This window comes from Phyllopteryx taeniolatus, chromosome 21, assembly GCF_024500385.1.
Source record: "Phyllopteryx taeniolatus isolate TA_2022b chromosome 21, UOR_Ptae_1.2, whole genome shotgun sequence".
Lineage (NCBI taxonomy): Eukaryota > Metazoa > Chordata > Actinopteri > Syngnathiformes > Syngnathidae > Phyllopteryx > Phyllopteryx taeniolatus.
The window spans coordinates 10,448,699-10,463,126 of NC_084522.1; the positions used below are offsets into that span (position 1 = coordinate 10,448,699).

The 14,428-nt window shown below is 40.3% G+C and overlaps 1 protein-coding gene across 5 annotated transcripts in view; it reads right to left on the reverse strand.

The window, feature by feature from the left end:
* vps50 (VPS50 EARP/GARPII complex subunit) overlaps nucleotides 1-14,428 on the reverse strand; it is an 85,040-nt gene that overhangs the window by 69,633 nt on the left and 979 nt on the right. For 4 of the 5 annotated variants that reach the window (XR_009786076.1, XM_061759680.1, XM_061759682.1 and 1 more), the window contains exons 2-5: nucleotides 13,478-13,546; nucleotides 6,662-6,784; nucleotides 5,834-5,905; nucleotides 1,223-1,276 (exon numbers count right to left, since the gene is read on the reverse strand). Coding sequence is in view for 4 of the 5 variants with exons in the window: in XM_061759680.1 (XP_061615664.1) it covers nucleotides 1,223-1,276; nucleotides 5,834-5,905; nucleotides 6,662-6,784; nucleotides 13,478-13,546 (318 nt within the window). In the remaining variant the exon portion in view is untranslated. Of the gene's footprint in view, nucleotides 1-1,222; nucleotides 1,277-5,833; nucleotides 5,906-6,661; nucleotides 6,785-13,477; nucleotides 13,550-14,428 lie in introns of those variants that run through there. The other variant, XM_061759683.1, reaches the window with a different exon arrangement.

Here is a 14,428-nt window from a genome sequence, read left to right on the forward strand (position 1 = left end):
TGTCATCGGACTTGCGGCCACATGTATTGGACACTCGGGTGAAGAGAGGGGCGCAGCTGTCAACTGATCACCACCGGGTGGTGAGTTGGCTCCGATGGTGGGGAAAGATGCCGGTCTGCTGGGAACGTCTGTCAGAATCCCCTGTCAGAAGGAGTTTCAACTCTCACCTCCGACAGAACTTTGTTCATGTTCCAGGGGAGGTGGGGGACATTGAGTCCGGGTGGACCATGTTCCGCGCCTCCATTGCTGAAGCAGCCGACCGGAGCTGTGGCCGTAAAGTGGTCGGTGCCTGTCATGGCGGCAATCCCTGAACCCGTTGGTGGACACCATCGGTGAGGGATGCCGTCAAGTTGAAGAAGGAGTCCTATCGGGAATTTTGGGCCTGTGGGACTCCTGAGGCAGCTGATGGGTTACGGCTGGCCAAGCGGAATGCAGCTTTGGTGGTCGCTGAAGCAAAAACTCTGGTATGGGAGGAGTGAGGCCACGGAGGAAGACTTCCGGATGGCTTAGAGGAAATTCTGGTCCACATCCGGCGTCTCAGGAGGGGGAAGCAGTGAACCATCAACACTGTGTATAGTGGGGATGGGGCGCTGCTGACCTCGACTCGGGACGTTGTGAGTCGGTGGGGAGAATACTTCGAAGACCTCAACTCCACCGTCACGCCTTCCCATGATGAAGCAAAGTCTAGGTTCTATGAGGCTATTACCATGATTAGTAATTAATCTCATTTTGCATGTGGGTGCTGTATTCCATAACTGCTCCCATCTCATGACTTCGAAGTCTAAACCATCCAAAATATTGCTTTTGCTGCATAATGACCAGACTGAGAGCAGAAAAAATGAAGAATGACCAAAATAGACTTATTTCACCACATTATCTCGACACGAACATGAAATCTCTTACACACATTTCAGGTCATTGCAACATCATCGGAAGAGCAAAGAAGGGATTTTCTGGGATTAAGTTTTAATGTTAATCAGGATGATATTTGGAATAAAATCAATCTTATTACGCCTATTCAATTTTTCCAACTGATGTACTTGCTCAAGGTCAACCAGGAGGACATTAACTGAAATCCTAACACAGAATAACAATGACAAATTTAATGGCAAATTCAGAAATTAAAAACACATGCAGGAATGATGAAGAATGATTTTTAGTGACTTTTAGACATGAAACAGTTAGGGACCATCAAAAAGAAGCTGTTCATGTTTTATTTTACCTTGACGTAAGCAGGCTGTTTCTCCAGAATGAGATCAGCAACTTTTTTAGAGACCTATACAGAGAGAGAAACGCTGTGTTAAAACAGAGAAACCTTTCCCAACAAAAACAGCTTGGGTCTTATCTCAAAATCAAGAGTGCAGCTGGAATAAGAAATTCTTTTAACATTTCAATCTGAATAGTATCTATGAATTTGACTCATGCAAATGAGTGACACTGGAATTAATTTAAGAATGCTTTTGCCTTGCCTTTGGCATGAAGTGATATTAAAGATGGTCATTCTATCAGTGTGAAAAGCCCACACCCACAACTGAAGCTTGCTCATCACTAGCTAGGAGAAGGGGGGGAAATGTTAATTGTGAAGGCGCAGACTCATAATATTATGTGGGGAGCATAGAAGTGACACAACTCCCACTAGGTCATACTAGCCACATCATTAAAACATGATGTGCTGTGCTAAGTTAGAGTATTCCTCTTACTGTAAAATCTTTTGAAAATCCACACATCCAAATGACCCTTCACTAAGTCTCATTTCTTGTGCTCAACAGCTTGAGGATTATGGATCTAATCATTTGTTACTCAGTCCATATATTGGCGGGTTGTTACTTGTGCATTTGTATGACTGTACACATGGGATTCATTTTGTGTATGAACACAATGGTTGGGGAGAACAAATAGACAGACAAACTGAGGGACTGGACAAGGAAATGGAGGAGACAGAATAATGTGCAATCCAAAATTTTAATGGTCTAAGCAATCCCCTCCAAAAAAAGGTCAACATGGACACTATGGGTAATACAATTGACTTTCCCACAAAACACTGAGGGCCTTATTTACTAGGTTTGCACATACAAAAACGGGCAAAAACCTGATTGCACAGGCAAACATATGGAAAGTGCAGGTATACCCAGGACTGCATCAGCCAAATGCGCTAAATTGCCACGCATTTAATTGTGTGCATTACAGGAAGCGTACACGCAAATTGATTAATTTAGCACGTACAAGGTGATTTAGCAAACCTAAAATTAATTGTGCTGGCCGATTTTTTCTCCTTAAATAGTGTGTCTGAAAGGCAGGCGCAAACAAGCAAGCAGGTTCTGAATGGTACAGTATAAGGGTTGACTTGGAGACAGACACAAGAAGGAGTCATAACATATCCCCTATGACAAAACACCTTCCAAATTTGCATTTGCGTGCATCTGGGTCATGAAAATTGGTGCTGGATTCTCCCAGAGCCATTTTCCAGGTGTGCTAGCCCAAGTTTCAAATGCAATGTTACGCAGCATGGGCACATATTTCTACAGCCAATCACCACGCACTCAGGGCGTGTTCAATAAAAAATAAAAAATAAAAAAAAACATTGCTTTTATGCCATTGTTGGCTTCCCCAAAAAGCGATTCATATATTTTCTGTAACTTGCTTGCCTCATTACATTACTTCAAACTTCATTTTGCACTTGTAGTGCTCTGCCAAATTTCCCATGTTGAAAACCATCAGAGCTCCCCAAAGCACAAAACCTTCTTTTAAATACATTGGTCACCACCACTTTTACACCTGTTCCCAACAGCACGCGCAATCTGTTAGAGTGATTAAACATGCAATCAGGTGCTCACTATTAGGGATATTTGTTTAAAAAGAAAATCACAATCTTAGTAAATCACCCACAACACGCCCACCGCCAAGCACACTTAATGTGTTAGAACGAACGCGCAATTTAGCGGCCGCTATTTTGGATCTTGGTACTGGTAACTTGATACAAATTGTCCTGCCAACTTCCATCTTTTCACGTGGACTGAACAAAGCAAACACTGCAGGATCCCTTTGTAGACGTGCTTTTAGATTGTCTTGCTTCCATTGAAGAGCAAAAGTTTGGGTTTTACACCAGTCCTGGAAACTTTCTAACGCACCTGGTACATGTTTGACTTGTCATTGATTTGCCAGAAAAGTAGTACATTTGCAAGTCCTTACTAAGCTGTATGGTCAATTACAGCTAAATTAGCAGGCACTAATTAGGGCAGTAGAAAGTATCAAGCAGCTAAAAAAAAAATCACTTGAGGTTCAGTCGTGTTGATTAGAAGGTTTGAAGCACAGCTAGAGAACGGACGTCACTTGTAACGCAAAACACTCATTGGTCAAAACAATCTGGACAATAGGAAGAGATGTATAAAACATTCTGCCTGTGACACAATGTATTGTTGTATTATTCATTCAAATATACAGTCATGGAAAAAATTATTACACCACCCTTGTTTCGTCAGTTTCTTCTTCATTTGTAATTGTATACATTTGTTTGGACAAATACAAAGATAACAACAAAAATAGCTTAGAGGAGTTTAATTTAAGAGCTGATATAGCTCCTTGATAGTAACCAAAATCACTGGGAATACAATTAAGCTCAAGCACGTTAAATAGGCCAAAGTATTATGGAATCAGCTGTATTTTTGTGTGGTTGATTGTATTCTTCAAATAATATACCTTAAGTGGTAACAGGCATTAAAATGAGAAAGAAATTGAAGAAACAAGTGTGGTCTAATAATTTTTTCCATAAATGTATGTTAACAGAATGACATTTCTGTACAGCTCCTGTATTGCATCTCATTTCAATTTAAAAGTGTACTCAGTTGTGGCCAGTGAGTGCATAAGCTGCATCCATTTTGAAGCAGTGATTTACTGATTCAGTGGTTCACAGTTTTTATATAATGAGTTATATGCTCCCTTAAATCGTACATTTGGTGTTCAGGCACTTCGCTGCCCCTCACAGCACCACACACACAAGCATACATGCACGCACATACTACATTTTTAGTCCCTTCCCTAGGAGAATTTTAGAAACCAAATGGGGTTCAGGCAAAGATACCAAAAGTCTCACTAACGTTTCAGCAACATGATGAGAACATCAGCTTTTCCACCATGTTATTAACATGGCCTCCTCTGGTAATAGCTCAGCTCCCACTTCTGTGGGGCAAGTCAAAGTGCATCTTACGATTACGCCAGTTTGGGCAGTATCTGAGGTCTCACAGTGCGCAAAGGCAATTAGCTAGGAGATGAAACTCTGCCGGGAGCGAGTCAAAGATGCCAATTAAGCTCAGATGCAGTGGCAGAGAGACAAGACAGATGTTCTCTCCGAAAATGACACAAAATGTCCATTCGACCAAGGCAAATAGGATTCAGGTAAAGGAGCAAATAAAGGTTATGCATCTGTCATCTCATTACCAAGCTGAAATAATTGCATCCCAGTTCTGACGAGAGGAAAGCCAGTCACAGGACAACCCCGTGCTGAGCGCATTAAAGCACAATCATTGCTTCTGCACAGGGATAAGCTTAATTTCACACACCAACTACACGTCTCTGAAGTAATGATGTGTCTGAGCGCAGAGTCAGGTTATGTACACATAAACCACCCAACAGTCGAGATGGTCTTTTCATTCTTGGCATTAGGATATCAGCGGTGGTAATATGAATCATATCACATATTGTTCACATTCATGACATCACCACACAAAAACTATATTCCTTATCTGGCCGCTCTAAAGTAGTCATTCAATGACTTGTTCACTGATAAACGCATTCATCAACTCTTCAGGGTTGTGCATTATTAGCATGTCGCACACGCACTCTCATATTGGGGATGGAAATAATCTGCATGCATATCAAAGCCCATCTGTTCAGGGTAGGATGAAAACTACAGTAAAAGATTACTCAAAAGCCATTTCTTGACTTAAGGTTGAACACAACCCGTAGATTAACTTTCTATCTGTTTATTGAGCTGGCTAACTGTTAGAGGTGCTACTGAACAATACAGCTGCAGTGTTTTGGCGTGACTGGTCACTGGAACAGTTGCCACGGCCATTCCCATGAGGTGCCTAGAAGCTAAGTGTGACATATTAGGGGGAAAGCTACAGGATGCACTCCGAGTCTTTACAAACACATACCTCTCACCATGCCACAGGCCACATAAAGTCTGGGGTTCTCTCAATTTATCGGCTGCTTGGCAACACACGTGTCATCGCCACGGGGTAAAAGGAGCGATGTTCAAAAAAGAGGCTTGATGGCATTGGAAATTGTGTGGTATGAAAAATAAGGCTGAGATGGTATAAATGCATGAGAGGAAAGGACCATCTGAACAGATATAAGTATGTTTCTCTTACTTTTTTCCTACCTGACTGACCTCAGAAGGACTCCAACAAAAACTTAAGCAGTGCATTAAATTCGAAGCAGATTATTTTCCTGCTTTGCACACATACGCAAATCCATTGTAACACATTCACAATACAACACTGCAGACATGTAGCGGGTAGTTGTCGCATCTCATGCTCAACTGGCAACATAATACAGTCAGTGAATTTTCTAAAGTCGCACCACTGTCGCTGTACATTTCAGAATTCAACCCAGGTTTCATCAGAAAGTCGCACAAAGCCTAAAATATTGCCTGAGCAGTTAATAAAGGTGAAGGCAACTATTTGAGCCTGAATACATTTCCATTTGCAATTAATTCTATAGGAAATATTGTCAAATGCTGTACTTTGCCTTTTTTCTCTGCACACTCGAACCTCCTCCACTGCTCAATTCTTGTGCTAGTGTACATGTGCTAGTGTATGTGTGTCTGACTTACAGCAGCCTGTTGTCTCTTCAGTCTGTCTCGGTACTCTTCCAAATCCAGCAGGTTCAACTCGGTTGGGAGTTTCTAAACAAACACAAACAAACAACGGCAACAAAGTTTACTTCTAATGCAGCCACTGACAAATGCATCATCAGAGTTTTGCAGGAACGCACATCCCTATGTATCCTGTAAAGTTCTAACTAGGGTGAGGCAAGACATCTTGGCGCTCAGGAGCATAGGCGGTATTTACTGCTAAGTACCTTAAAGTACATCCCATGAAGCATTCAAATGAGTTTAAGATGGTCTCACTTATCCGAGTTGCTCTTGTATTCAATGAAACGTAAATAATTTATACACTTTATAAGATCAATATGTAGGATGAGACAAGAAGGCAGAGGACATTATTTGGTAAACAGCAAACAAACTCAGCTGGGTAAAGAAGATATTACAATTCCATGCTCCGGAGGATGATAGGTAATTACTTTCCCCTTGATTGAGAGTCTCATTTCAGGTAGTGTGGTGAGACCAAGATAAATCTAATGAGATTTCACACCCTCCTTCTGTTCAGTGGATACAATCCATCAGTCTGGATGTCAATGGAACGAGAAGAGGAAGTGGCAGCTGCTCAGGTGAGAAACCAGGAGGCGTAGGAAACCATCCCCAGTTCAGAAGGCTTGCAAATACTGTATTGCTATCGCACGGGGTGGCCTTGATGGAATTACTGTCGTATCGAGGGAAAGTGGATCTGTGAGCCAGTCTTGTCATCAATTTTACAGGAGAGTGAGTTGTCATTCATTCAGTTAGTCAAGCACTTAAAAACAGAGACTATTTTTACACAACCTCCAGTTCGTGGTGCACCATGTCAAAAGAGTCGGTAGAGAAGTAGACCTCCTCGATACTGTCGATGATCTCCTGCTCGGCCTGAGGGTCAATGGGCTGTTCCCTGAGCTCCCGCAACTCCTCCTGAAATTCAAGAGACATTTTTTTTCCCCCATTCAGAAAGTTCCTATACAGGGAAACCAATTCCATCATTTAAAAAAGTTTTAAAATAATGAACAAAAATAATTATCAAAGAAATAGAGGGAAAGCGGTATTAAAAAAAACACTGGCGGAACAAGAGAGTCTCAACATACAGGCAGGGCTTAAGGACAAAGTGAGAAAGGGGTTGAATAAAAATTAGATGGATAACAAGGAGCAGGGAGAAGAAAATGAGAGGGAAAAGTAGTGTGGTTTGGGAGAAAATTACATGTTATGTCATTGCACCTCTCTCATGGGGGATATCGGTAGCGGTTGGGAGGAACAAAGGGAGGACTGATAAAATACCAAAGGAGATTCCCTCCCTTCAGAGCATCTGTGAGAACTGCGAGTGTGTTATTGATTAACATGCTGTGCATCCGCCTAGGCTTATTTCTGCAAAATCTTTCAGATTTGAACCCATATCCTCTGACAGCATTAATGAGCATGCACATGGTTGCAGGTCAATAACAAAGTGCGATGAAATGCTTGAGTTTGCAGTTTTCATAAAAATCACTCCATATGCACTATATGGCTCTTTGCGTAGGGATAGTGCAGGGGCCAAAGGAAGAATGTGTTGCACTTTGGTACTGATAAGTGGAGACTGTGCAATTTATTTCCACTTATTGCTGTTACGGTCCACTTGCATTTGGATCAAGTGTAGCAGGGAGACACTAGAATCCAGTGAATCCAGATAAACTCTGGTTAAAAAAAGGTTGCGATAATGCGCGGTTTGAAAAGTGAATTCCTCAGGCCAACAGGACTGGAGTAGAAGAGTTATCCTCTGGAACATCATAATTTCTGAGTCAGACGTACAATATTATTTTTCGGATGAGTCAGTCTTGGTTGATGACTGTCCTCTACTTATTAAGGTATTTGTAAAAGAACAGTTTGGGATCTCAAAAACTCAACCTACAGAAAAATATGTGACCAAACCCCACAATGTAGCTCCATACCAGTTAGAATCATTCAATTTAGACAATAAGTGAGGCTTGATGAATATTCTATTTTAAAACATGCACAAAATCCGACTTCGCACTCGAGGAGAGGTCAAGTTATTTTTTTAAATAATTTGGATTCATCCTCTTAACTCTCTGGACAACTGTGCCCTAGGCAATCCATAAAACAAAAATGTCAGCTTGCTAAAGGTGAAGCTGATGAGATGAATGAAGTAGCGAAGCACAAACAAAAAACAGCCACATCTGAATTCATAAAGCTTCATATACATACATACTGTATTTGAGTGCGCACATTGAAATAAAACATCTCATATACCGAAAGGTAATGCTGACTGTGACTTCTTTTATGTGTAAAATCAATACAATGAGGCATCAGCACATTCAAATTTATTGCAACTAAAAATAGACTTGAGAAGGTTGGTTGTGGCGTCGAGGAATACATATCCATACAAATCCATAGTCACTCCCTCAATTCATTCATGCCCTATTAAACAGTATAGAATAGCAGCCTCTTCCACAGTTGATCTCATATGTTATAGAGCTCATAAAATGAGGCTGATCAAGAGAACCGTGTTACACACCCACCAAGCACCAAGTATTTTCCCGCTGCTACCAGTCTGGAGCGTGCTGAGAGGCAGCCAAATGTGCCACTCATGTGACTGCATCCAAGTCTGTGGGTGCGTTTCCCACTGACATCTCCTGTATACAAGACAATACTGCTGAGTAAGAAAGCCAACGTATCGTATATGCAGAAAAACCTTCAGCAAATGTGATTGGAAGGGTGTGAATGAAGTGCATGTGATGCATGTGTGCAGTTTGACTCAGGTGAAGAAGTGAGCAGGAGCCCCAAGGGGAATGTGTGGGTGAGTGGGTGAGATTAGAAATGAGGGGTGAAGGCACAGGAGATCACGGTCCACCATAAGAAAGGTGGGTGGGAAATCAGCTCAAATGAAAGAGAAAGTGAGAGGGGGCGGCAGGAGGAGAGGAAGAGGGGAGGGGGCTGGATGACTCATTGCTGGTGAAAGTTCGAGTAGCGGGACTATAAAACAGATGGATGAGCAAAACAAAAAAGAAAGGATGAGTCTCTTCTGTCCCCTCCCCCACTGTCGTCCGCCATCCTCGTACTTGCCATAATGCGCAAAACTTCCACAAAATCTCAAACTGAATGACTCAGTGGAAGGATATTTTGAGGCTAAACCTTTCCAATGCTGTGGGACACGTGTGACAATGCTTTGATCAGATTCCACTTGGAACCAGGCATGACATCCTCTGTGCAAATCAATGATAGTCACATTGCTATTATGGAGGGTGGGGGGAATTACAAATCTATTTGCATTCAAATTGCAGGACACTCAACAGACACTATCAAAGAATCAAAGGGAATATCAAAGTATCGTGTGCTCGCTGAATGTTGACAATCAGAAACAGGATAAATTGGACCTTGACAACCAGGAGGATTGATAAAACAAAAGAGTTCCTAAACAATGGGAGCTTAATGGAAAATCCTATGAGACAGAGATGAAGGTTAGGTTAGCAAACTGAGGGGGCTTGTTATTTCTCAGATGGAAGACTTTAGAGGCATAAATGCAGGTTATTTTGGGAGGCCAACCTTTAACAAAATGAAGGCACACACTCACTTTGCAGGGTGTGATTACCAGCCTGACACCAGTGCGTATCAGAGTATTGCTCGACTGTCAGAACAAGCATGAACAATATGCAAAGTCAGGCTCCAGCCATCAATTTTCTAGAAAGATTTCCCTTATTAGGGTCGCAGGTGAGCTGGGGCCTAGCTCAGCTGCTTTTGGGCAAGAGGTGAGAGTAGACTCTCAACTGGTCGCTAGCCCATGGGCTGCATGGGCACACAATCATTCACACTCACGTTCACAACAACTCTATGGACAGAGTCTTCAATTAACGTACCATGCATGTTTGCAGATTATGGGATGAAGCCTGAGTACTCGGAGAAAGCCCAAGCAACCACAGGGAGAACATGCAAACTGCACACAGGAGCCGAGATTCAAAACTTACAGCACCTGCACTAACCACCTTCCACTGTGCTGCCTCACTAATCTATAATTATTCAAGAGCTTCTGCCCTGTCCAAATCATATTTAGTAAACACGATAATTACTGTAATTTGAACTTCTCTAGAGTAAATGCAGTCGAGTATGAGTAGAGCAAGGGGGACCCCTGCTGATGAAAGAGGGTAAACGCAGCTTTCGTGTATGCATCGCGCAAACATTAAAGATTTCCCAAAAAATCATAAGCAAATAACGACAATCAAAATTGCTGCATGGCAATTGGGCTCTTTAAATTTCATTCATCCTATGTACCTATGACAATTTATACTTCCCATATCTATTTCTGTATGACTGAATTCATAAAGAATATTCCATATCCTGCAGAAGGAAGAAGAAAAAAAAGTCATGTTGAATGATGCTTTGCAAAAGGGAATAAAATTGTTGATGAAAACCATTGCCAGCTCTATGGTATTGATGCTTTTAAAAGGGAAAGTGCACAGGCAAAATATAAGAAACACCTTTCAGTTTGTACACTGAAATCCACACGTTTGTGAATTAATACTATCCAAGTGTCAATCAAAACTGGATATTAATTTCTTTCTAAAAGGCAGCATCATTAATATACGCATTGATATGATCTCATTAGATTGTGCAGTATGTGGCCGGTGAGTGCACAGTGGATATAAAAACTCTACACACCCGTAGTCTGTTCAAGTGGCAGGTTTCTGTGATATAAAAATTCGACCAAGATAAATTATTTCTAAACCTTTTCCACCACTAAAGTGACTTGTAACCTGTACAACTCAATAGAGGGGGAAGTAAAAATAAATAAAATGCTGTAACTGTGCACGCTCTCTTATAACTGTGTTCAGAATTAACCAGTCGCATTCAAACTCATGTTAAATGGGAGTCAGCACACACCTACAACCATTTAAAGTTCCTCTGAATAACCCCAAATAAAGTTAAGTTGTCCTTGTTGGCTTTTCCTGACATTTTCTTTGCTTTCGAGTGGGGATGTTCTCTGTACCACTTTTTTTCAGACCGATACCAGTACGAGTATTCACTTTGCAGCACTCACCGATACAATAGAGTACCGATACTACTAGTACTTTTGATACATATGATTTCAATTAACACTATGACAAATAATTGTGAACCTTCCCAGCGTCATTCATCAACGATCAGTGAGCCAGATGTTGCTTTCGACTCATGAAGCATAAATGGTGTCAAGCAGTGAGAGTAATGAAAAATAAAAGCCAGTGTGCAAACATATGCTCATTGTGTCAAGCACAATGAGCATCCTCTGTTGTCAATTTCCCCACAGCCGCATGTGTTTCAGTACAAAAGAGTAATAAAGTTGTCAGATCACGAGGAAAAAAAGGCATAATGTTCGAAAGATTTAGCCATAATGTTAAAAGGATAGGGTTTAATATTACATGAAAAAAAAGTTGTCGTGTGACGAGAATGACATTTTGGGGTTAAAAAAAGAAGAAGAAGAATTAGAAGAATAAAGTGATTTGCACAATCACATTTGATTGTTCATACTGATAATGTCGATGTGAAAAAAGTTTTTCTTTGATTTTATATTACATTACAACTTTATACATGTAATATTAAAACTTCACTCATAAAATTGAGACTATTGTCTCTAGCAAAATTACAACCTGAAATATTAATATTATACTATTGTAATATTATGACTTCATTTTCTTATTATAACCACCTTTTCCCCCACAATATGACTTGGGTTTTATAATAAGACACCTTTCTAGTAATATTATGACATTATTCTTGTTTATTTTTTTAAAACACACCACAAAACCCATTTACTGAATATTCCTTAGCTTTTAACACAGCTTGAAACTCTGCCCTTGTTTTGGCATCTTATTTATTTTTACACATTTTACTTATTTTTTAAGTTGGATATTGTTATACTGTTTTCTAAATTATGTTACATTAAATTGTCTTATGTTTGATTTGTATTCATGTACAGTTTGTAGTTTCAGTTGCAGTTGTTCTTAAGGTGTGTTGTTTTAAGAAAATCATGTCATTCTAACACTTTATTCTCTTATACATTTTTTCTCTTTAGTGATAGTTTTGTAATCATATCATATTGATGAGTAATCATGATAGACTGAGGTACAGGGCATTTAAAGCTATAGGCCTGCTTAGGACAAATAAAGTCAAAAACTGTAATGCACTTCAACAGCCTTGTGTTTTGGTTAACCATACATGACAAGGCAGGTGTCTCAATCCCAGATGACCTCGAGCAGAAATAGCTCCCCTGTCCATCGGGAATGCTCATCGGTGTTCCACAATAAAAGAAGGGCATTTAATTACTGCTGGTACTGTTGGTACATGCTGTAGACAAACCCTTGCGCAATCAGAAAGGCATAGATTTAGTGAGCAGATATCTGTTTACGATTAACCTCCAATTACATCTACAGAACAAACTGATCCATACCATCTAGCATCTACCATCTGGCATCTAGATAATACTAAGTACTGACAGAGTGTCTTTTTTGTTTTCATTTGGTTTTGCTAATGCTAAATATAATCCATGTGCTGTAGTTAGTTACGCATTTATCTATCGTCCAATTATACGGCTCAGGGATAGTCATGGCCGGGTTTTATTGATCAATGAACATCCCATTGTGGGGGGAAGATTGTATCAGGTCGTAATAGACAGTGGGGGTTGCCGCATCTGTTTTCGGGCAGGATGTACAGTATGTTTGTTTGCAGGAGTAGAGATGAGAGGAGGGGAGCCCTTTGTGGCCCACGCGTGCAAAGTGTGATGACATCACCCAGGGTTCACATGAAGGCAAGGAGACAGAAAAGAACAATAAGAAAATCTTCACCAGGAGCTAAACCTGCAGTGAAATTTGACCAAATTTCTTAATTTCCTAAAATGCACTATAAGTATTGCAGGTGAACTTAATTTGACCTTCTCTGACCGTTTTAATGCACATGTCCAACGACTCAGTACTTTTAGCACAACTTGCTGTTCTCGAACAAGTAGCTGAACGGCAAAATTCAGAACAGATGTTTGACCCATCAATAGATTTATTTTGTTATTATTATTATTTTTTTATAAATGGAATTCACCAATCATCATCATAATTTGCGGGAAAAAAGTTCCTGTGCTCGCTGAGAGATGGATAAGGAGCTGACTTTACATAGGGGATGCACCTATTTATATTGCGCAACGGCCATGTTACAGGGCAGCAAACTGCTGAGTCGCCTCATGCCATTAAGCATGGCTGATTGTGTTCCCATACCGCTGAAAGAAAGAAAAAAAGAGATCTACTAGAGCAGAACTTATTTCACACTCTGGGTTCTGGGATAAATGTGAAGGAGTTTTTAAGTAAAATAAATCTGCACCTTCAGTCTCTTTTATGTGACAGGAAACCTCTTGGGAGTGAAATGAAATGAACCGCACTGGTAGCAAGGTACTGACATATACGCACCATAGGTTTGGGTTATTTCAAAACTCCTTCATTGCATTCAGTATGATATTGTCAAAAAGGTGTGCTTTTATTACAAAACCACACAAATGTTCAACAATCTCAGTTTTGCTATCGACTTAAAATATATAAATATTGGACAGCCCCACTATAAGATATCCATATACTAATACTGAGCTCAAGAAGACATTACATTTACCTTACTTGGGATCCTCAGGTTCTCCACAGGACTGAGGTCTGTCATGCTCCCCTGAGGGCTTTTTACACCCTGTCAAAAAATAACAACAATATCAGATGAAAATACGGCCGGGCAATTGAATTAGATTTTCTAAATACATTTTTGTTTATGCTCAACATAATTTTTTGGGGCAGTGTCTGTAGTTCCAATCGCGTCCTCGTTGACCTGTTCTATTTTCACTAATAACATGGCTGCGAACAGAGGAGCAAGTTGACAAAAGCACAGTCAGAGTTGATGACAACCTAGCGACTTTTCCAAACCCTCTGACGGACTATTTTTTTTAAATGTGATGAGTGAGTTTAATTCCGCTAAGAAACAGATAACACAAGCAGAATATTTTCACATTGTTTTGCGGATAACAAGAAAGTAGACCTGTGTTATCAGATTAGTGGGTCAAAACACTTATATCTCAAATCATCTTTCCCCACTGAAATGAATGGAAACGCCAAAAAAGAACAAAACATTTGGTAATGAGTCTAGAAACATACAGGTATAGCAATAACATAATTAAATGTAAAGAATTCAACAGTTTCATTGCAGCTGTGAAGGACTCAGTAAGCTTAAATTTTGTTTGTTATATTGTCCTTCTACATAAGTTGCGGCACAGTTTGTGTTCAAATAGCCTCTGCTTAAAGCATTATAACACCACCACATAGCTATGGCATTTCGCATTAAGCGAGCAGACTTTAAGGCAAAGTTATGTGGTTGTTTTAAATATACATGTAATTCTCTTTGTTTTATGTTTAGTTTGACAGTAGACTTCAACTGGGAGTGGCATTAAAAAGCTTGAAGCCTCTTTTTGTCACTAGTTTCCAAACTGCTGGTTGTCGTGAAGTGAGGTGATTTGAGTACACTGCGACCACACAGCGCTTGTATCTTAATTTTTTGCTCGCAAGTTGAAGCAAAAACATT